General features: G+C 42.7%; 1 protein-coding gene across 1 annotated transcript; it reads right to left on the reverse strand.

The window, feature by feature from the left end:
• Window positions 1-8,161: 8,161 nt before the first annotated feature.
• On the reverse strand, window positions 8,162-14,554 carry LOC138671025 (uncharacterized). Its single transcript, XM_069758867.1, has 6 exons — window positions 14,386-14,554; window positions 14,077-14,283; window positions 13,830-13,976; window positions 13,628-13,744; window positions 12,998-13,387; window positions 8,162-8,319 (listed from the first exon to the last, which is right to left on the reverse strand). Exons 1-6 carry the CDS (start codon window positions 14,438-14,440, stop codon window positions 8,288-8,290), a joined length of 948 nt encoding a protein of 315 aa, XP_069614968.1. The 5' UTR covers window positions 14,441-14,554; the 3' UTR covers window positions 8,162-8,287.
• Between the last annotated feature and the right edge of the window lie 526 nt (window positions 14,555-15,080).

Genomic DNA, 15,080 nt, shown 5'->3' on the forward strand with positions numbered 1-15,080 from the left:
GCAAGAATCGTTCCGGGATTTGCTGTCTCGTGTCCAAGGAGCCATACGGTGACAGGACACCCAGCTCCGTAGAGCAATTCCACCCGAGGAACGTCTGCTGGTGACATTAAGGTATGTTCAAAATCTAAACCAATGACAGTCCAAATTTAGGTTATTCTGACATGGGTTTTTTTGTGTGTATTTTCCTCTTTTTTTTTTTTGTAACCACACCATAAAAAGAATAGATTTTAATGTTGTTTTTTGTTTGTGTTTTTCTTCTAGATTTCTTGCCACAGGGGAGAGTTTATCATCCCTCCCCTTTCAATACCGGCTTGGAATATCCACCCTGTCCGGAATAGTTGTGGACACCTGTCGGGCTTTGTGGAATGTACTCTGTGATGAGTTTATACCCCTACCCACCGCGGACATGTGGCGTGAAATTGCAGAAAAATTCTGGAATGTGTGTGACTTCCCCAACTGTTTAGGAGCGGTGGATGGAAAGCACATCCGCATTATCAAACCTGCCAGAACCGGATCGGAGTTTTTCAACTACAAAAAATATTTTTCTGTAGTGCTCATGGCAATAGATGATGCGGACTGTCACTTCATCGCCGTGGACATTGGAGCTTTTGGCCGTGGCAACGATTCCCAGACTTTCAAGAGCTCGGATATGGGCCGGTGTGTGTATGGCAACAATTTCAATTTTCCCCCTCCACAGCCTCTCCCCAACACTCAAGGTCCGCCGCTGCCATTTGTTATGGTTGGGGATGAGGCCTCCCAGATGTGTGAAAATCTACTGAAGCCCTATTCCAGTCGGGACTTGGACCACACTAGAAGGATCTTCAACTACAGACTGACCAGGGCCCGAAGAACAGTAGAGTGTACCTTTGGCATTCTGGTCGCTAAATGGCGCATTCTTGCATCAGCCATAAATCTAAAAGTGGAAACAGTTGACGAGGTGGTCAAAGCCTGTGTGGTTCTCCACAATTACATAATTACTAAGGAGCGACCCAACATTGAACTGGATGAAACAGTTGCACACCCACTGCCTGATTTCCAGCATCACCCGCTGCGGTCAACTGCAGCCATTGGTCTCATGCGAGACCAATTTGCTGCCTTTTTTGATTCAGATATTGGACGGGTGTCATGGCAGGACAATGTTGTGTAAATGTCCTGTTGTATCTTTATCTGTACCAGTAATTTTCTAAAATGAAAATAATATTTCACATTAATAAACTTTAGTGTTGGTTGTGTTGACCGTGTCTCCTATCTTTTTCCTCTCTAAACCAAGGTTGTACAAAACCTGGCAGTATTTGATTGGTATTTAATATCATTTTTTGTAATCCAAAACCAGGAGTGGGCGATACAAGCAGTGGTGCTAGTTATTATGTTATCATAATTTACCGTATTTTCCGGCATATAAGATGACTGGGCGTATAAGACCACCCCCAACTTTTCCAGTTAAAATATAAAATCTTCTCAAAAGTCGGGGGTTGTCTTGTATGCCGGGTGTCGTCTTATAGGGTGGCTGCGAAGCAATCTGAGGTTGACGTATATAGTGGGGGGGAGTGGTCCTGATGACGAGGTGAGGGAGCGCCTCACCAGGAAGGTGTAAGTGAAGCAAACTGTCAGCGTCTGGGATGCCAGGGGTATGCAAAAAAGAGAGAGAGCGATGCTCTGCCTAGAAAAACACTCCTCTTTCACTCATCTGGCTCGCCCTTGTATCCTATTATCTCCTTCTCTGCCTCTGCTTCACTTACACCTTCCCGGTGAGGCGCCCCCTCACCTCGTCATTGGGACCGCTCCCCCGCAGTTTACTCCGCATCTGCCCTATAAGACGACACCTGGCGTATAAGACGACACCCGACTTTTGAGAAGATTTTCAGTGGTTAAAAAGTAGTCTTATACGCCAGAAAATACAGTACCTATAATTTTTCCACTCCTTGTTTTGGTTTACAAATACTGTTATAACACACTGACCACGTACTGCTAATAATGGCAGCCATGTTGCTTTATTGGTAAGCTTGTTGACGTCATTGCGTCATGATTGTCTTCTCATGCATTCATTGGACACAAACTGAAGAGACAATCACTGTCACGCTATCTATACTCATCAAGTCAGGTGTCAGAAATAATGCATTCATGATAAACATATACAGGCTCATGAATTCACCTATTTCTGATACATGGGCAGGTGATCATAGATATGTAGCGTGTGACAACCATTGTGCCCTCAATTTGTGTGTAATAGTTATGACACCTGACCTGTTGAGTAGAGAACTGACTTGTGCATAATCTAATGAGTTTTTGACACCTGACCTGTTCAGTAGAGGTCTGCACTGTATTTCCACCATTTTCTCTTCATACTGGCACACTATGCATAGACAAAAAGAGAATATGGAGATACATGTTATACTTTTTGGCCCACCTCATATCTGTATACTAAAGACACACAAAGCTGCAGTCTTTTTATTTTTAACTACTGGAGATATGATGTGGCCCAAAAAGTAAGTGTGTGGCGACGTTTCTTGGCGCACGGTGTGTGTTGCCGGCAGCGATAGACACAGTAAACCAAACATAATTGTGGCAAATGAAACTTTTTTTTATTTAGTTAACAAACAACTGCAAAAATTTATTTTTTTACTGCGTCGGCTTGGGGTATAGTGATGTAAACGGGGGGTGTGAAGAAATTAGGCCTGGCTAACCGTGGACGACGCAGAGGTGGCTGGAGAAGGGGCAATGAAACTAGAAGGGTCTGGAAGTTCGAGGATGGGGCGAGACACATGAGAGGCTTGAGACGCACTGGAAAGGTGAGACAAAACTGACAATACAGACACATCGGTAGGTGAAGGGGGAGGAATACTAAGAGTTTTTTGTTTTTGTTTTTTTCTGAGTTTTTTTTGGTTTTGCCTGGTAGGGGGACGTCTTTGTGGGCTCATATGCTGTAGCGTGGTGGCGGGTGACCCATCAGAGTCCGGCTGCACTGTCTCACAGTCCATAGCACTTGTCGAGCGATCGGCCATGCCAGAGTCCTGATGCGTCGTGGTGGGGGGGTACATAAAGCCCTGCCAGGGTCCTGCTGCATCGTGGTGGGGGCGGTCCTGAAAGACATGGCAGGGTCCTGCGGCATCAGGGTGGGGGCGGTCCTGAAAGCCATGGCAGGGTCCTGCGGCATCGTGGTGGGGTCGGTCCGAAAAGCCACGCCAGGGTCCTGCTGCATCGTGGTGGGGGCGGTCCTGAAAGCCATGGCAGGGTCCTGTGGCATCGTGGTGGGGCCGGTCCGAAAAGCCACATCAGGATCCTGCTGCATCGTGGTGGGGCAGCCCTGAAAGCCACGCCAGGGTCCTGCTGCATCGTGGTGGGGCCGGTCCGAAAAGCCACGCCAGGGTCCTGCTGCATCGTGGTGTCAGTGGAGGAGGTCCAAGCCGGAGCAGCGGTTGTCATGGTGGTGGCAGTGGGATGTCCAACTGCACTCGTCATGGTATTGGCGCTGTAGTGGAGTCCGCCTGTGGAAGGAATTGAGGTGGCCGTGCAGTGGGATGCAGCAGAGGTCGGCATTGAGGTTAATCGTGACAGTGACGGGACAGTTGGATATGCCGCCACTGTCTGCTGTAAATACTGACTCTGCTGCATAGCCTGCACAAAAGCAGCATTGCAGGCCTGCATCACACTGAGCTGGAGATCAGGGATAAGGTGTTCTGACATGCCCTGCTCAATTTGGTTAAAAAAATGATGAGCTGGCCTCTGGAGGTTGGCTTTCACTTGATCAAGGCTTTTGGTGACCTCCTGGATATGGGCATTCAAGAGGTTATGAGAAACATCCATTCGGTCACCTAAAGCCTTGATTGCTTCGTGTAAAACTGAGCTCAAGAGCAAAAACTCGGGCATGAGTGACCTGTCTGAAGCTAACTGTCGCTGCCGGGATGAGCCCCAAAAAAATGGTGCAGTGGAAGAGGACTGCAAAAGGGGAAGACCTGATGGGCCAGCTCCCTGGTCTCCAGTTAGTGTGGAAGGCCCACCTGCTGCTGCGCTGCTGGATGGCTGGGACGGGTCCGTGGCTGCCGGATGAAGGACTGCTCCAGAACCTGGGCCGACAGTCATGCTGTGTGTGCTGTGAAAAAAGGAAACAGAAAATTAATACCAAAACATAACCAGATGCTAAATCCTGTGGAATTTTAAAATAAAGATTATGTCAATACAATACAACCAAAAAAAAAAAAAAAAACACAAGGCGCCCCCAATGTGTCTCACTATATTTGAATGAATACAATCCTTAGCAGGAAATGTGCTCACCTATTTCAGTTGTGAACCAAGGTCACAACTCCCATGAAGGCATAACCGTAGCAGCAGGTCTCCACAAAAATCCAAAAGGATATTGAGGGTAGTAGTCTTAGGCGAACTGAAGACCGCGCTCACGAGGTAGATTTTAGGTTTTACAAATAGAGGAACCATTAATTTATTTAGATGATGTAACTATTAATACTGGCAATAATAATAAGAATGGAAATATAAACTCAATACACAAGGAATCTGACACCACCTCAGCTGCGACTGCCCCTACTAATTCCACACCTGTCATCATTGACAACTCAGGAGCAGGGTGTTCAGCAGCTGTCCCTTTTCTTCCAAGGGTGGATAGTTCCATTCTACCTACCTCTAAATCCTCCCTTGATATATATGGTGCTACTAATAATAAAACTATCCCTCATTTTTTCTGCAAGGCTCAACTAAAAAGAAAAGTAAATATAGAGGGTCTAGAGGAAAGGGGAAGGAAAAAAGGCAAAAACGATCAGTAACAACACCTAGTAATGTCTTTAACCTTTCCTCTTTGGCATTGACTACAACTGATTTAACCCTTTTATCTAGAGGTCTATCATATTGCCCAAATTCAGGGAGTAAGAATCTTGAGATATTTTTGGATGTTCATAGTTTCGTGAGAAAACTCACTTTAAAGAGACATTATGAAATTAAAAAATGTGTCTCTAACACTAATGAGAATGAAGAACTCTCTAATACAACTGAACCTACAGGGTTACATTTGGATGTTAAAAGAAAAAGCAAATTTTATCCGACAGAGAGTAAGGGTCCTCATTTGGAAACTTTTTCTAATTTACTACTTAAAAAATTTAATAATATTGAAAAAAATTCTAAGGTAAAATTGAAAAAAGGTGGAAATTTAACATCAGGTGAGAAAGCTTCTCTTTTAAAACTCAAAAACAATACGGAGATAGTCATCAAAGCCGCAGATAAGGGAGGTGGTATAGTGGTGCAGGACCGAGGTGACTACATAAAAGAAGCATATAATATATTGTCTGACCATGAGTTCTATTCTAGAATAACTAATGACCCTTTTTCAGAAATGCAAAAAGCTTATAACTCTATGATCAAGGATGCCTTTGATAATGGTGTCTTGAATGAGAATGAGAGTAAGTATCTCTCTATAAAAAATCCAAGCATACCTTTTATGTATCATATTCCCAAAATTCACAAGAGTCTTACAAATCCCCCTGGTCGCCCCATTATTTCGGGTATTGGTTCCCTAACTTCAAATCTATCCAGCTACATAGATAGCATTATGCAGTTACATGTCACCCAATTGAGGAGCTACATTAAGGATTCTGCACATGTGATCAAACTTATTAGAAATATTAAGTGGAAAGATAGTTACGTATTTGTTACAGTTGATGTAAGTAGTGTATAAGCGGGTGGTTTCGTCAAACTCAATCTGACAGGTGCCCCGCCCCTATCAAAGTGTATCAAAGTGTGTAACCCCTCCCCTCCCCTTGTTTGACGGCTGGTATCCAGCTGTCCCTCCTTGTTTGATTTCCCCTTTTGATATAGTTTAATATAGTTTAATTTGTTGTAGTTTTGATATTATTCCCGTATTTTGTGGAATAACACATGTTTATAATTATAGCCTAGTCGTGTATTTATTTTACACGTGGTTTATAACACCTTTCTCATTTGTTTTATATTAGATTTTATACGTAGCCCGAGACTGGTGTTTCTGTATGCAATCCTACATCCTGTTATGTGAAAAGTATTCTCATATTATACCAGTATTTCTTTTTATATTTTATTCACAGTGTATCCATATAGTGAATAGGGCTGATGTTTCTGTATGCAATCCTACATCCTGTTATGTGAAAAGTATTCTCAAACACTAACTAAATGGTGAACATTACCTAAATTAGGTTAACTGTGGGTCAGAGGTTTATAGCACCTAGGTCAAGCAATTGTTGTTGTATTTGCGTACCCCATAAATGTTTATTTCCACAAACAGAAAAGTTATTGTGTCCTGAAGATGGCATCTGAGGTTATTTGTTATCTACTGAGGCCATTGCAAGCTGTGTTTATTCACATTGTAGCAGGTTTTATCCTTGTGGCTGCCTTATATACACAGAAGAGATATGCACCAATGTCACAACACAAGTTATAATATGACCCAATGTTACAATACAAGTAAGAAGCGGCGTGTTTTATACGAATAAAAACCAAAGACACGATATTGTAAAAAAAATTTAAAAGATTTATTTCTCACGATAAAACAGCATCTCAAAGACATTTCAACACTATAAAAAATTCTTACAGAATATAAAAAGTAAAAACATTACAATACAGTAATATGACAGTACAGTAACAGTACAATGAACAATTACACTTCTTACAAAATAATTAATATAGCGTTACAAGGCGTGTACAGCATTTATCCAGTACATTCTTTACATCGTGAGCCACATGGTTTGTAGCAGCGGTAGAGACCTTTTTTTAGGTAGCAAAGTTCCACGTGTGGTACCTAATGACGGGGAATGTAAAGATTGAATTGTACGGGGTGACGCCGCTAACTTCAGCGGTGTAGATACAGAGCGTGTCTCACTGTTGGTAATTTTTAATTCATCTAAAAGCTTCCTAGTAGCGGGGTTACCCACAACTGTAGACGGCATATTTAGCTCTGCCATAGCCTGCATAAATGAATCCCAACCCGGCGGTAAATTTCTACTGTTCAGAGCATGACTCTGCGTTGTACTACGTACCAAATCCAGTAAGTTAGACCCTGGTATTACGGATCCTTTGAAAATAAATTCAGCATTATTATTCCATGCTGTGACATTTTTATTCTGCAGCAGCCTGTTTAGTAAAAATTCAGCATTCTTTTTATATCTTTGGTTTATATGGCCGACAATTTCAGCGATCTCATGATTTTTATCAGAGTCGGTATTTGGCAATTGCTGCTGACCAGGATCAGGAGGGCTAACGAGATTTAAAGCCGTTACTTCTTTTGAGCTGTGCCTCGTATGTACCAAGTAGCGTTGTAGCACAGCGCTATACATTTTAATTTTCACATCATCGGGAATGTCACGACGCTGTAAAATGTCGCTAATCTCACCATCAAGGCGCCGAATAACACTGTCGCGTATGTTATCTGTAGTACCGGGTCTTAGTTTGTCTAGCTCCTGTTTGGGGACTAGATACATTTTCGTTGTATGCTCCATTATCTTCCGGCGATCAGGCTTGTTATTATTGGGATTGCAAAAGCTAAAAGAGGACTGATAAACCCGCCGGCCTGTTTTAGTAGGCGCTTCTTTTTCTTTATGGGCTGAGACCTGTCGCTCAGGGTTCTTATAGCTTTACGCCACTTCTTTAATATACCTTTTTGGCGCTCTTTCAGCGGAATCCTGCCTTTTAAGATATTTAAAGCAATCTCGCCTATGGCTGTAATTAAATCATTGCTTGCATCGCGCAAAATAGACTTTCTGACAGCGGGGGTTGCTTTCACTAGGGTTTTTAAGAGAGCCCAGTTACGCCGGAGCCTCTCAGACATCTTTACATCACAACGACCACAGCGTAGAATGTCTGATACCTGGTAAAATTCACTTTTTAGAAGTTTTTTTCTTCTGAACATAGACAGCGGGCAGCGCGGGTGGAAACAACCCAGTCCTTAAACGCAGATCCTCAGGAGTATTAGCTCTCAAATCTACAAGCAAATACCCGTAAGGCTCCCGCGTGGCATCCTCAAAAGCTTCTAGGAAAAAACGTGTTTTTCCGGGATACATCTGACGAGCTAGAGTTAAAGTTTGTAATTTATCTCGGGGGTTGTTAAAAAGCACCATGTACTTTGTGTTTAAATTTATCGTACGGCTTTTCTTGCCCTGACAAAATATGTTTTGCACCAGGTAGAAAATGCTGAGATTTCTGTGGTGCACATACTTGGTAAAGGCTTTTTCTATCTCACAATTCTCACTAGCACTCTCCATGAGATCATCAACAATCGCCAAATTCACCTTCTCCGGTGGGAATAATTCGTCATCTACGAATGTATTCGGCAGACCCTCCACAAATCTGGCGTGGGGAAAAGAGAGAGAGATTTCATCATATAGTTTTTGCCAACACGAATAAAACCATACAATATTATCAGGTTTCTGAGAAAAATTAGCTTCAATATTATATAGCAGCTGTTTTACAAAATAGCTCTTTCCAGAATTAGACGGTCCTGCTAGAATGCACGAGAACGGGTGTTGCAGACGCGTATCCATCACAATACACGACTAATACCCAAAAGGTAATGTTGTGAAATCGTCTAATAGTCGCCGCTTTGTATAAACGCACTTTTGTGTTTTGCGTAATGGCCTTGTTTCAATATCCCAGTACTTTTTATTTCTCACAATGGACGCCTGCTGTACGACAATACGTTTCTGAGTTTCTGCGGCAGAATTGCGCGGGTAGTCCAGAACTAGATCTTTCAGACTGTTGAAATTAATAGATTGAGAGTTACCAACATTTAGTGTTATCCCCTTAACTTTTAAGACAGTTTTACCGGTGTTGAGTTTGTAGCCGTAAGTTTTGGGGCCCGCGGATACAAATTCTGTGATGTGTGTACCATCGGGTATTTCACTGGTCAGCTCCCCCAGGTAATCGCCTAAAGGCGGTTGCCACTCACCATCTCTCTGTACAAAAATAACTGAATCTGTGTCGTGATAAAGGCACCGCTCCTGCAGCCGGTCCAGCAGCGAATAGAGCTCTAGCCGAGCATATGCTGTTGTAAAACACGCTATAAAAATGTTTGTGTTTTTGTTGAGTGTGTGATGGCCTTTTGCATATTTCCAGTTAATGGTTGCGGTGTCATCATCAAGGAAATGTAACATCGAAATGTCATAGTAAGGCAGGAACAAATACTTAAAAAGCTCATCTGGATCCCTAACAATGCTGGTACATGATAGATTAGATCTCTGAGCAAACTTTCCCCATAAAGAATTTAAGAAAAGCTTGGAGATCTGTCGCTTAGCAGGATTGACAGCTATATTTTCAGGCCGTAATTGGACACCTTCTTTTTCAAGAAAAGAGTCAATGTACTGCCGCTTCTTGGCGTCATCAGTGCACCAGCTAGGATAACCAGAGGCTTCCTGCTTATCCCTAAGATGTAATTTAATGTAAGGCGCAAACAGATCATCAGTGGTTTTAGGAAAATGCCATATTTCATAGATGTGAGCGATCCGATACCCTTTTTCTATAGCCATCTCGAGCTCTATAGTGCACCAGGTGCCTGTCAGCGCCCGTTCTTCATCACTGTGGGCACAAATATCTGCCTGGGAATTTGCAGCGCATGTGTAACAAAGGGGAAACATTAATTTTTTGTTGAGTTTTACCGGTAGAACTGGAAAAAATAAATCTCTCGGCGGGTAGACCTTGACTCTAGCAATGCCAAAGTATTTTTTAATGAATCCAAAATTGTCGTAGATGATGTCTGGATGGCCTACAGGGTATGTTTTAGTTTTGTTTACAAAGGGGTACAGACTGGTGAAATCATAGTAGTGTAAAGTCTCCCCTTCTTCCAGATGGTGATAGAGCTTAATGGCGTTAGTTCGCCCGCCATAAAGCGCATCACGGGGGTCTAAAGGAACGGGGAATTCCATCTGACGAAGAAATGTTTGAAGGTTAGAATCATTTTCAACCATTTCATTCCACTCATGTTCCCACATCAGTCTTACTGTGTACCCGCAACACTGTAAGTAACGCTTTTTAGCTAAAAAGGTGTAATATAACTGACCGTAGGACGTGCTTGTGACCTTATTTGTGTCATTTTCATTATAGCACACGGGACAACCGTGGTAAAAACACCCCTGAAATTCAAAGGCTATGTGCTGGCCGCTAACATAGGCATAGCCATCTAGAAAATACTTCCCGACCTGTTTTTCACCGCCTCTCAAAGCGTGCTGTATGTCGATGTTCTCAGAGTGGGCTACATACATGAGCCACTGTATAGCGGGTGTCGAGTAGCGCTTTTTTGCCTTGTGATAATTATCACCAGGTAAAATGGCGATTGTCTTTTTTGGAAGAAATTTAAACCGGTACATTGTCATACACACCGAGGCCAGGGTGATGAGCTGAAAAAGATCAACACATCTGCGCACTACAATCTTTTGCTTTTGACGCTTACAGTATTTTTTAACATTTTTCTGAGTCATCTGCATAATACGCTCTCTATAGATCTCGCAGGCGTGTCTCAAAATTTCAACATCTTGTTTGCAATAAGATTTTAGCTCGGCCTTGAAGTCAAAAGTTGTATTTACCTGTGTCTCATACCACTCCAGGAACTCTACCTTCTCGCCAGGTGACATGTACTCCACCCCATAATATTTTACATCAGGTATGGGACCTACATAATTTTGGTTTTCTCTGGTATTGAAAAAGTGTGGAAAATGTCCTTTGCCTCCTGAAAAGCCCATGGCCTGTGGTAATTTACTGAGTTTCATGGGGATAAAATTTAGAGAGTCTATGAACCTTATAGACAAATCGGGTAGCGACACACACAAGAGGCGGCCACCTTGGGTTATCAACTGTACTTGTAGTTTTTCAGAAATCAGTTCCTTAACAATAAAGTATGCATCATATCTTCCACCATTGTGGGCAATAAATGTATGATCTGAAAATTTACCGCTTGTAAAGAACTGTACAAAGTCATGTGTACAGGTATCACCCTCAAACTCCCAGGAGGGGTGGCCATACAGCGTTGTAGCATAAATGTAATTCGGGATGTGCGTGCCTGTCTCCTGCATACACTCAAAATCATAAAAGATATAGCAATCTGACTCATCCTGTGCTACATACTTCCGCATGTAACAAAGATGAGCATCGAATTTATTTATATGTCTGCGACATACAGGACAGCGCAAACCATTACATTTATGCTCTGTTTCGCTATTTCTGGGGACAAAAAGGTTGCATTTATCACAAAATGTTTTAAGTCTGCAGAATGCTGGGTCGCCTAATCCAAATTGTTTGTGATAATCTAGGCACACGCTCGAGCGGCAATAAACTCTGCAAACAGTACATCTGGGCTGTTGGTCGGCACCGCTTTCTACGCAATTCTCTCTCTGACAGGCCTTACAAAAATACTGGCAGGAGTGGTTGTTTTTGTGGTGAAACACTGAATTGCAGAGCTCACAAAAGTAATCAGCACCGATAAAACCCTTCATATTTTTGATACCGTAGTAGTGATTATCATGGAACAATATGAATACTGTTTTGCCATTAGCTGTATTACCGCTCTCAAAGTAACGCCAATCGCCCTGACTATAGTACAGTACTTTAATGGTGACCCCCAAATATTTTTCAAATGCAGGGATGTCGCTAAAACTCACTAATTGATCATCAGGGATGCCCAGTGCTGCGTGTATGTTTTTAGAGCGGCTCAGTAAAACACCATCAGTGACATTCGTGTCGTCCATCAGGGCGCACACACTAGCAGCCAAACACAGATTTGTCGTGTAATTGTTAAAATCATACAGCCATTGTCTCTTTTGTTTAATGATCTGACTGCTCGCTATAGATTTCAAGCGCCTTTTTTGTTTTACACCACCGCGTCGGTTTTTAATGATGGTGACGACTAGCTTTAGCGAATTGGATGATATGCATTCACTGTTACTTTGAAGTGCGCGGGCAACAGCATTTAAAAAAGATTCGGAATTAAAATCTTCACGGGTTTGTTTTGTAGTGAAAATAGGGTCTAAAGTATCACCGGCATCAAACCTTAACTGTACAAAGTCGCCAGGTTCAATGTCCCTGATGATTCTATCCAGTAATGCCTGAATGCCCTCATGAACAATATTCAAGCCCTCTTCAAATGACCGTACACGCTCCAAATTTACAAATCTAAAATGATCTGTATGTATATGACCATTGAAATTGCGGAGGGCCCTTTCATGATGATGGATGTGTTGCAAAAATACTGTATGATCGGGGCGCCGCACATTACCAGCAGCGTCTGCGGATTGTGAATTTTGTGTAGATGCCTGTGCGGCAGCTGCAGAGCTGCCTGGACTATGTGAGTGCTGTTCTGACTCTTGTGACGACGTCTGTGGTGACTGTAGAGGCATTGCAGGACACATGTCACCACGGCGCCTCCTAGAGCATAGCGCCCGTCTAGCGCTGACCAACAATTTTAGAGCCCTCTTTATAACTCTAGCCCTATTATACCTGGGTAGTGTTAGTTTAGGTGGTTTATGCATGCCGTAGCCGACCATATCTAGTCATAATGGGGTCGCTGTAGTTGTTATCTCGCCATCCAGCAGCAGGCTCCGAAGTGCGTATAGTTCGGACTTATTAGCCTGTGTTGGGTTTTGTGTTAATAATAATTTTTCAAAAGTATCGCAAAAAAACATTATTTTGGGGACCCAGCGTTTGTAGCGTAAGTAGCGGCCGATGTGTTCCTGAAATACAAGCATTTCAACGGGGTCCCAGCTGCGGGATTCATGCTGCAGATCTATAGCTGGCGCATGAATCCGTGGCTTTTTACACACCTTAAGCTCTTTACACCCCTTAACATCATCCGGCCGCGACCTCTTTGACCGTTTCTTAACATTAACAGAGTTAGATACACAGACATGAGATATGTCACCCAAATTAGAGGGTCCTGAGGGTCCGGCCCCAGAGGCATTAGCAGGACCCGTTACACATGGCGCTGACGGTTGCATAGTGTGGGACATACGTATAATGAGCGGTTCTATGGATGGTTGCTTACCATCAGCGAGCTGATCAATCTCGCGATCATACTCTTCACGACTCATCGTGGCTGTGGCACCCACGGCGCAGGATGCGGTTGGTGGCTCTGTAACATGTTTTGTTTTCCGCTTATGTTTTCGGGGTGCCTCGAGCACTTCTGGATATAGTAGCGCGGGGTCATTCACACGGATTGTCGATGGCTGTCCGGTACTTGGATGGGGTATTTCACGATGGTCCGACGGTACAGGGTTTCCTGCGTCCTGCACCACGCAGATCGGTGATAGCGGATATGCTCTAACAGATCCATTAGCCGTCTGTATCGCTGGCCACGCTTGTGCTGCGCCATTCTCGGTGATCTGTAGCGGCTGTAGAGGTGCTGGAGGTGTTTTTCTCATGACTTTGCGCTTAGCTGTAGGAAAGATTATACATGTGTCAGATATGTGCGAGACCGTCGCAGGCCGCTGCGCATAGCTGCAGGAAAGATTATACGTGTGCCAGATATGTGTGAGACCGCCGCAGGCCGCTGCGCTTAGCTGCAGGATAGATTATACATGTGTCAGATATGTGTGGGGCCATGGATCTCAATGATGAAGCACGTGCATCATTGACTGTACAGAGACTGTGCATGTATACCAAAATATACACTTACGGGATAGCGATGTGTGGTGAATGATTGCCGTGGCGTCTTCTGCAGCTTCTGCGATGCTCTCCATTAGCTCCGGTATATTCTCTTTTGTGAAAATTCTTCTAGGCTTCAGTTTACAAGCTATAAATAAAGATACAGGCCTTAGTAGAGGCGTGGTGGATTTTCGCAGAGCGGTTGTGCAAAAAACTTTTCATATGATTCTCACCTTTCCCTTTTTTGCCCGCCGGTCCGAGCTGTTTTTTAGGTGCTCTAGAATCAGGGCTGTTTCTCGGCGTGGGGGTCTGGTACATCAGTTCCTCAACAGGCGTCTGATTGTGTTCCGTGGTGGTTGGTTCTGGAAACATGTCGACATCTGTAAAGAATTAATATATATATTTACACGTCTAAATACTTAAAAGCTATATACACACACACACACACACACATACATACACAGCAGTCACACAACGCACCTATGATGTCCTGAGTCAAATCCCACACAGCAGCGATACCTGCATTAGTGTTACTATACTCAGCTCCAGGTGTATCACACTCCAGAGTAGGCACGCTGAAGCCGTTTAAAAAATCATCGCTATAGTTGCTGATAAATTCATCTACAGCATCGGGGGTGTTCCTGGTAAATTCATCTAGATTATCGGGGATGGTCCTGATTAATTCATCTTAAACAAGAAAGAATAAACAATATAAAAATAATATATAAAAACAGCCCTTAGTTAGAATGGGACACTAACAGATACATGTATATAAATCTTGAAACATACCTATTACCGAATCCGCAACTTGACTGGAAAAAGCCGAAAAATGTTGGGATTCCATCTAAAATAAATTATCTGTGTAAATTTTATGCGCAAACTATATTATCCACACACCACCACTCGTCAAACTCATTTATATACCCCAACAAATAAACTGCTCCCCGTGTATAAATATTCTTATACTACGCAAATCATGGGTAATACGGCTAAGTCTTTCTATATTAATCATGCGCCACAAATATGATTTATGCGGTAAAACTATATTACACAGCCCCACTAAATATACCGCTACTGTATAAATATGACTATAAATATGTCTATGTTAAACAACACACATGTAGTAAGTAAACGCTACAGGCGCTAGTTAGGGCGTATTGCCAGTTATTAACTACTGTATTACATAAATTATGTTATAATAGTTGCCCGCTGATAAGTCTTTCTATATTAATTATGTACCACAGAATATGTTTTATGCAGTAAAACTATATTATACAACGATACTAAATATGCTGCTATCCTCCAGTATAAAACTAACTTATTAGACAAATAACACCCTTAATTATGGTTTTAGAGATGCATAGTTAAATATAATTAAGCATTTGCGAATAATAACACAACTGTCTTATATACTTACATTTAGAATAGCTTGCTTTTTTTTTTTAGTCTAGTCGGACTTCTGGTGGATGTCTGATGTACTTAGT

Source organism: Ranitomeya imitator, chromosome 3, assembly GCF_032444005.1.
Source record: "Ranitomeya imitator isolate aRanImi1 chromosome 3, aRanImi1.pri, whole genome shotgun sequence".
NCBI lineage: Eukaryota > Metazoa > Chordata > Amphibia > Anura > Dendrobatidae > Ranitomeya > Ranitomeya imitator.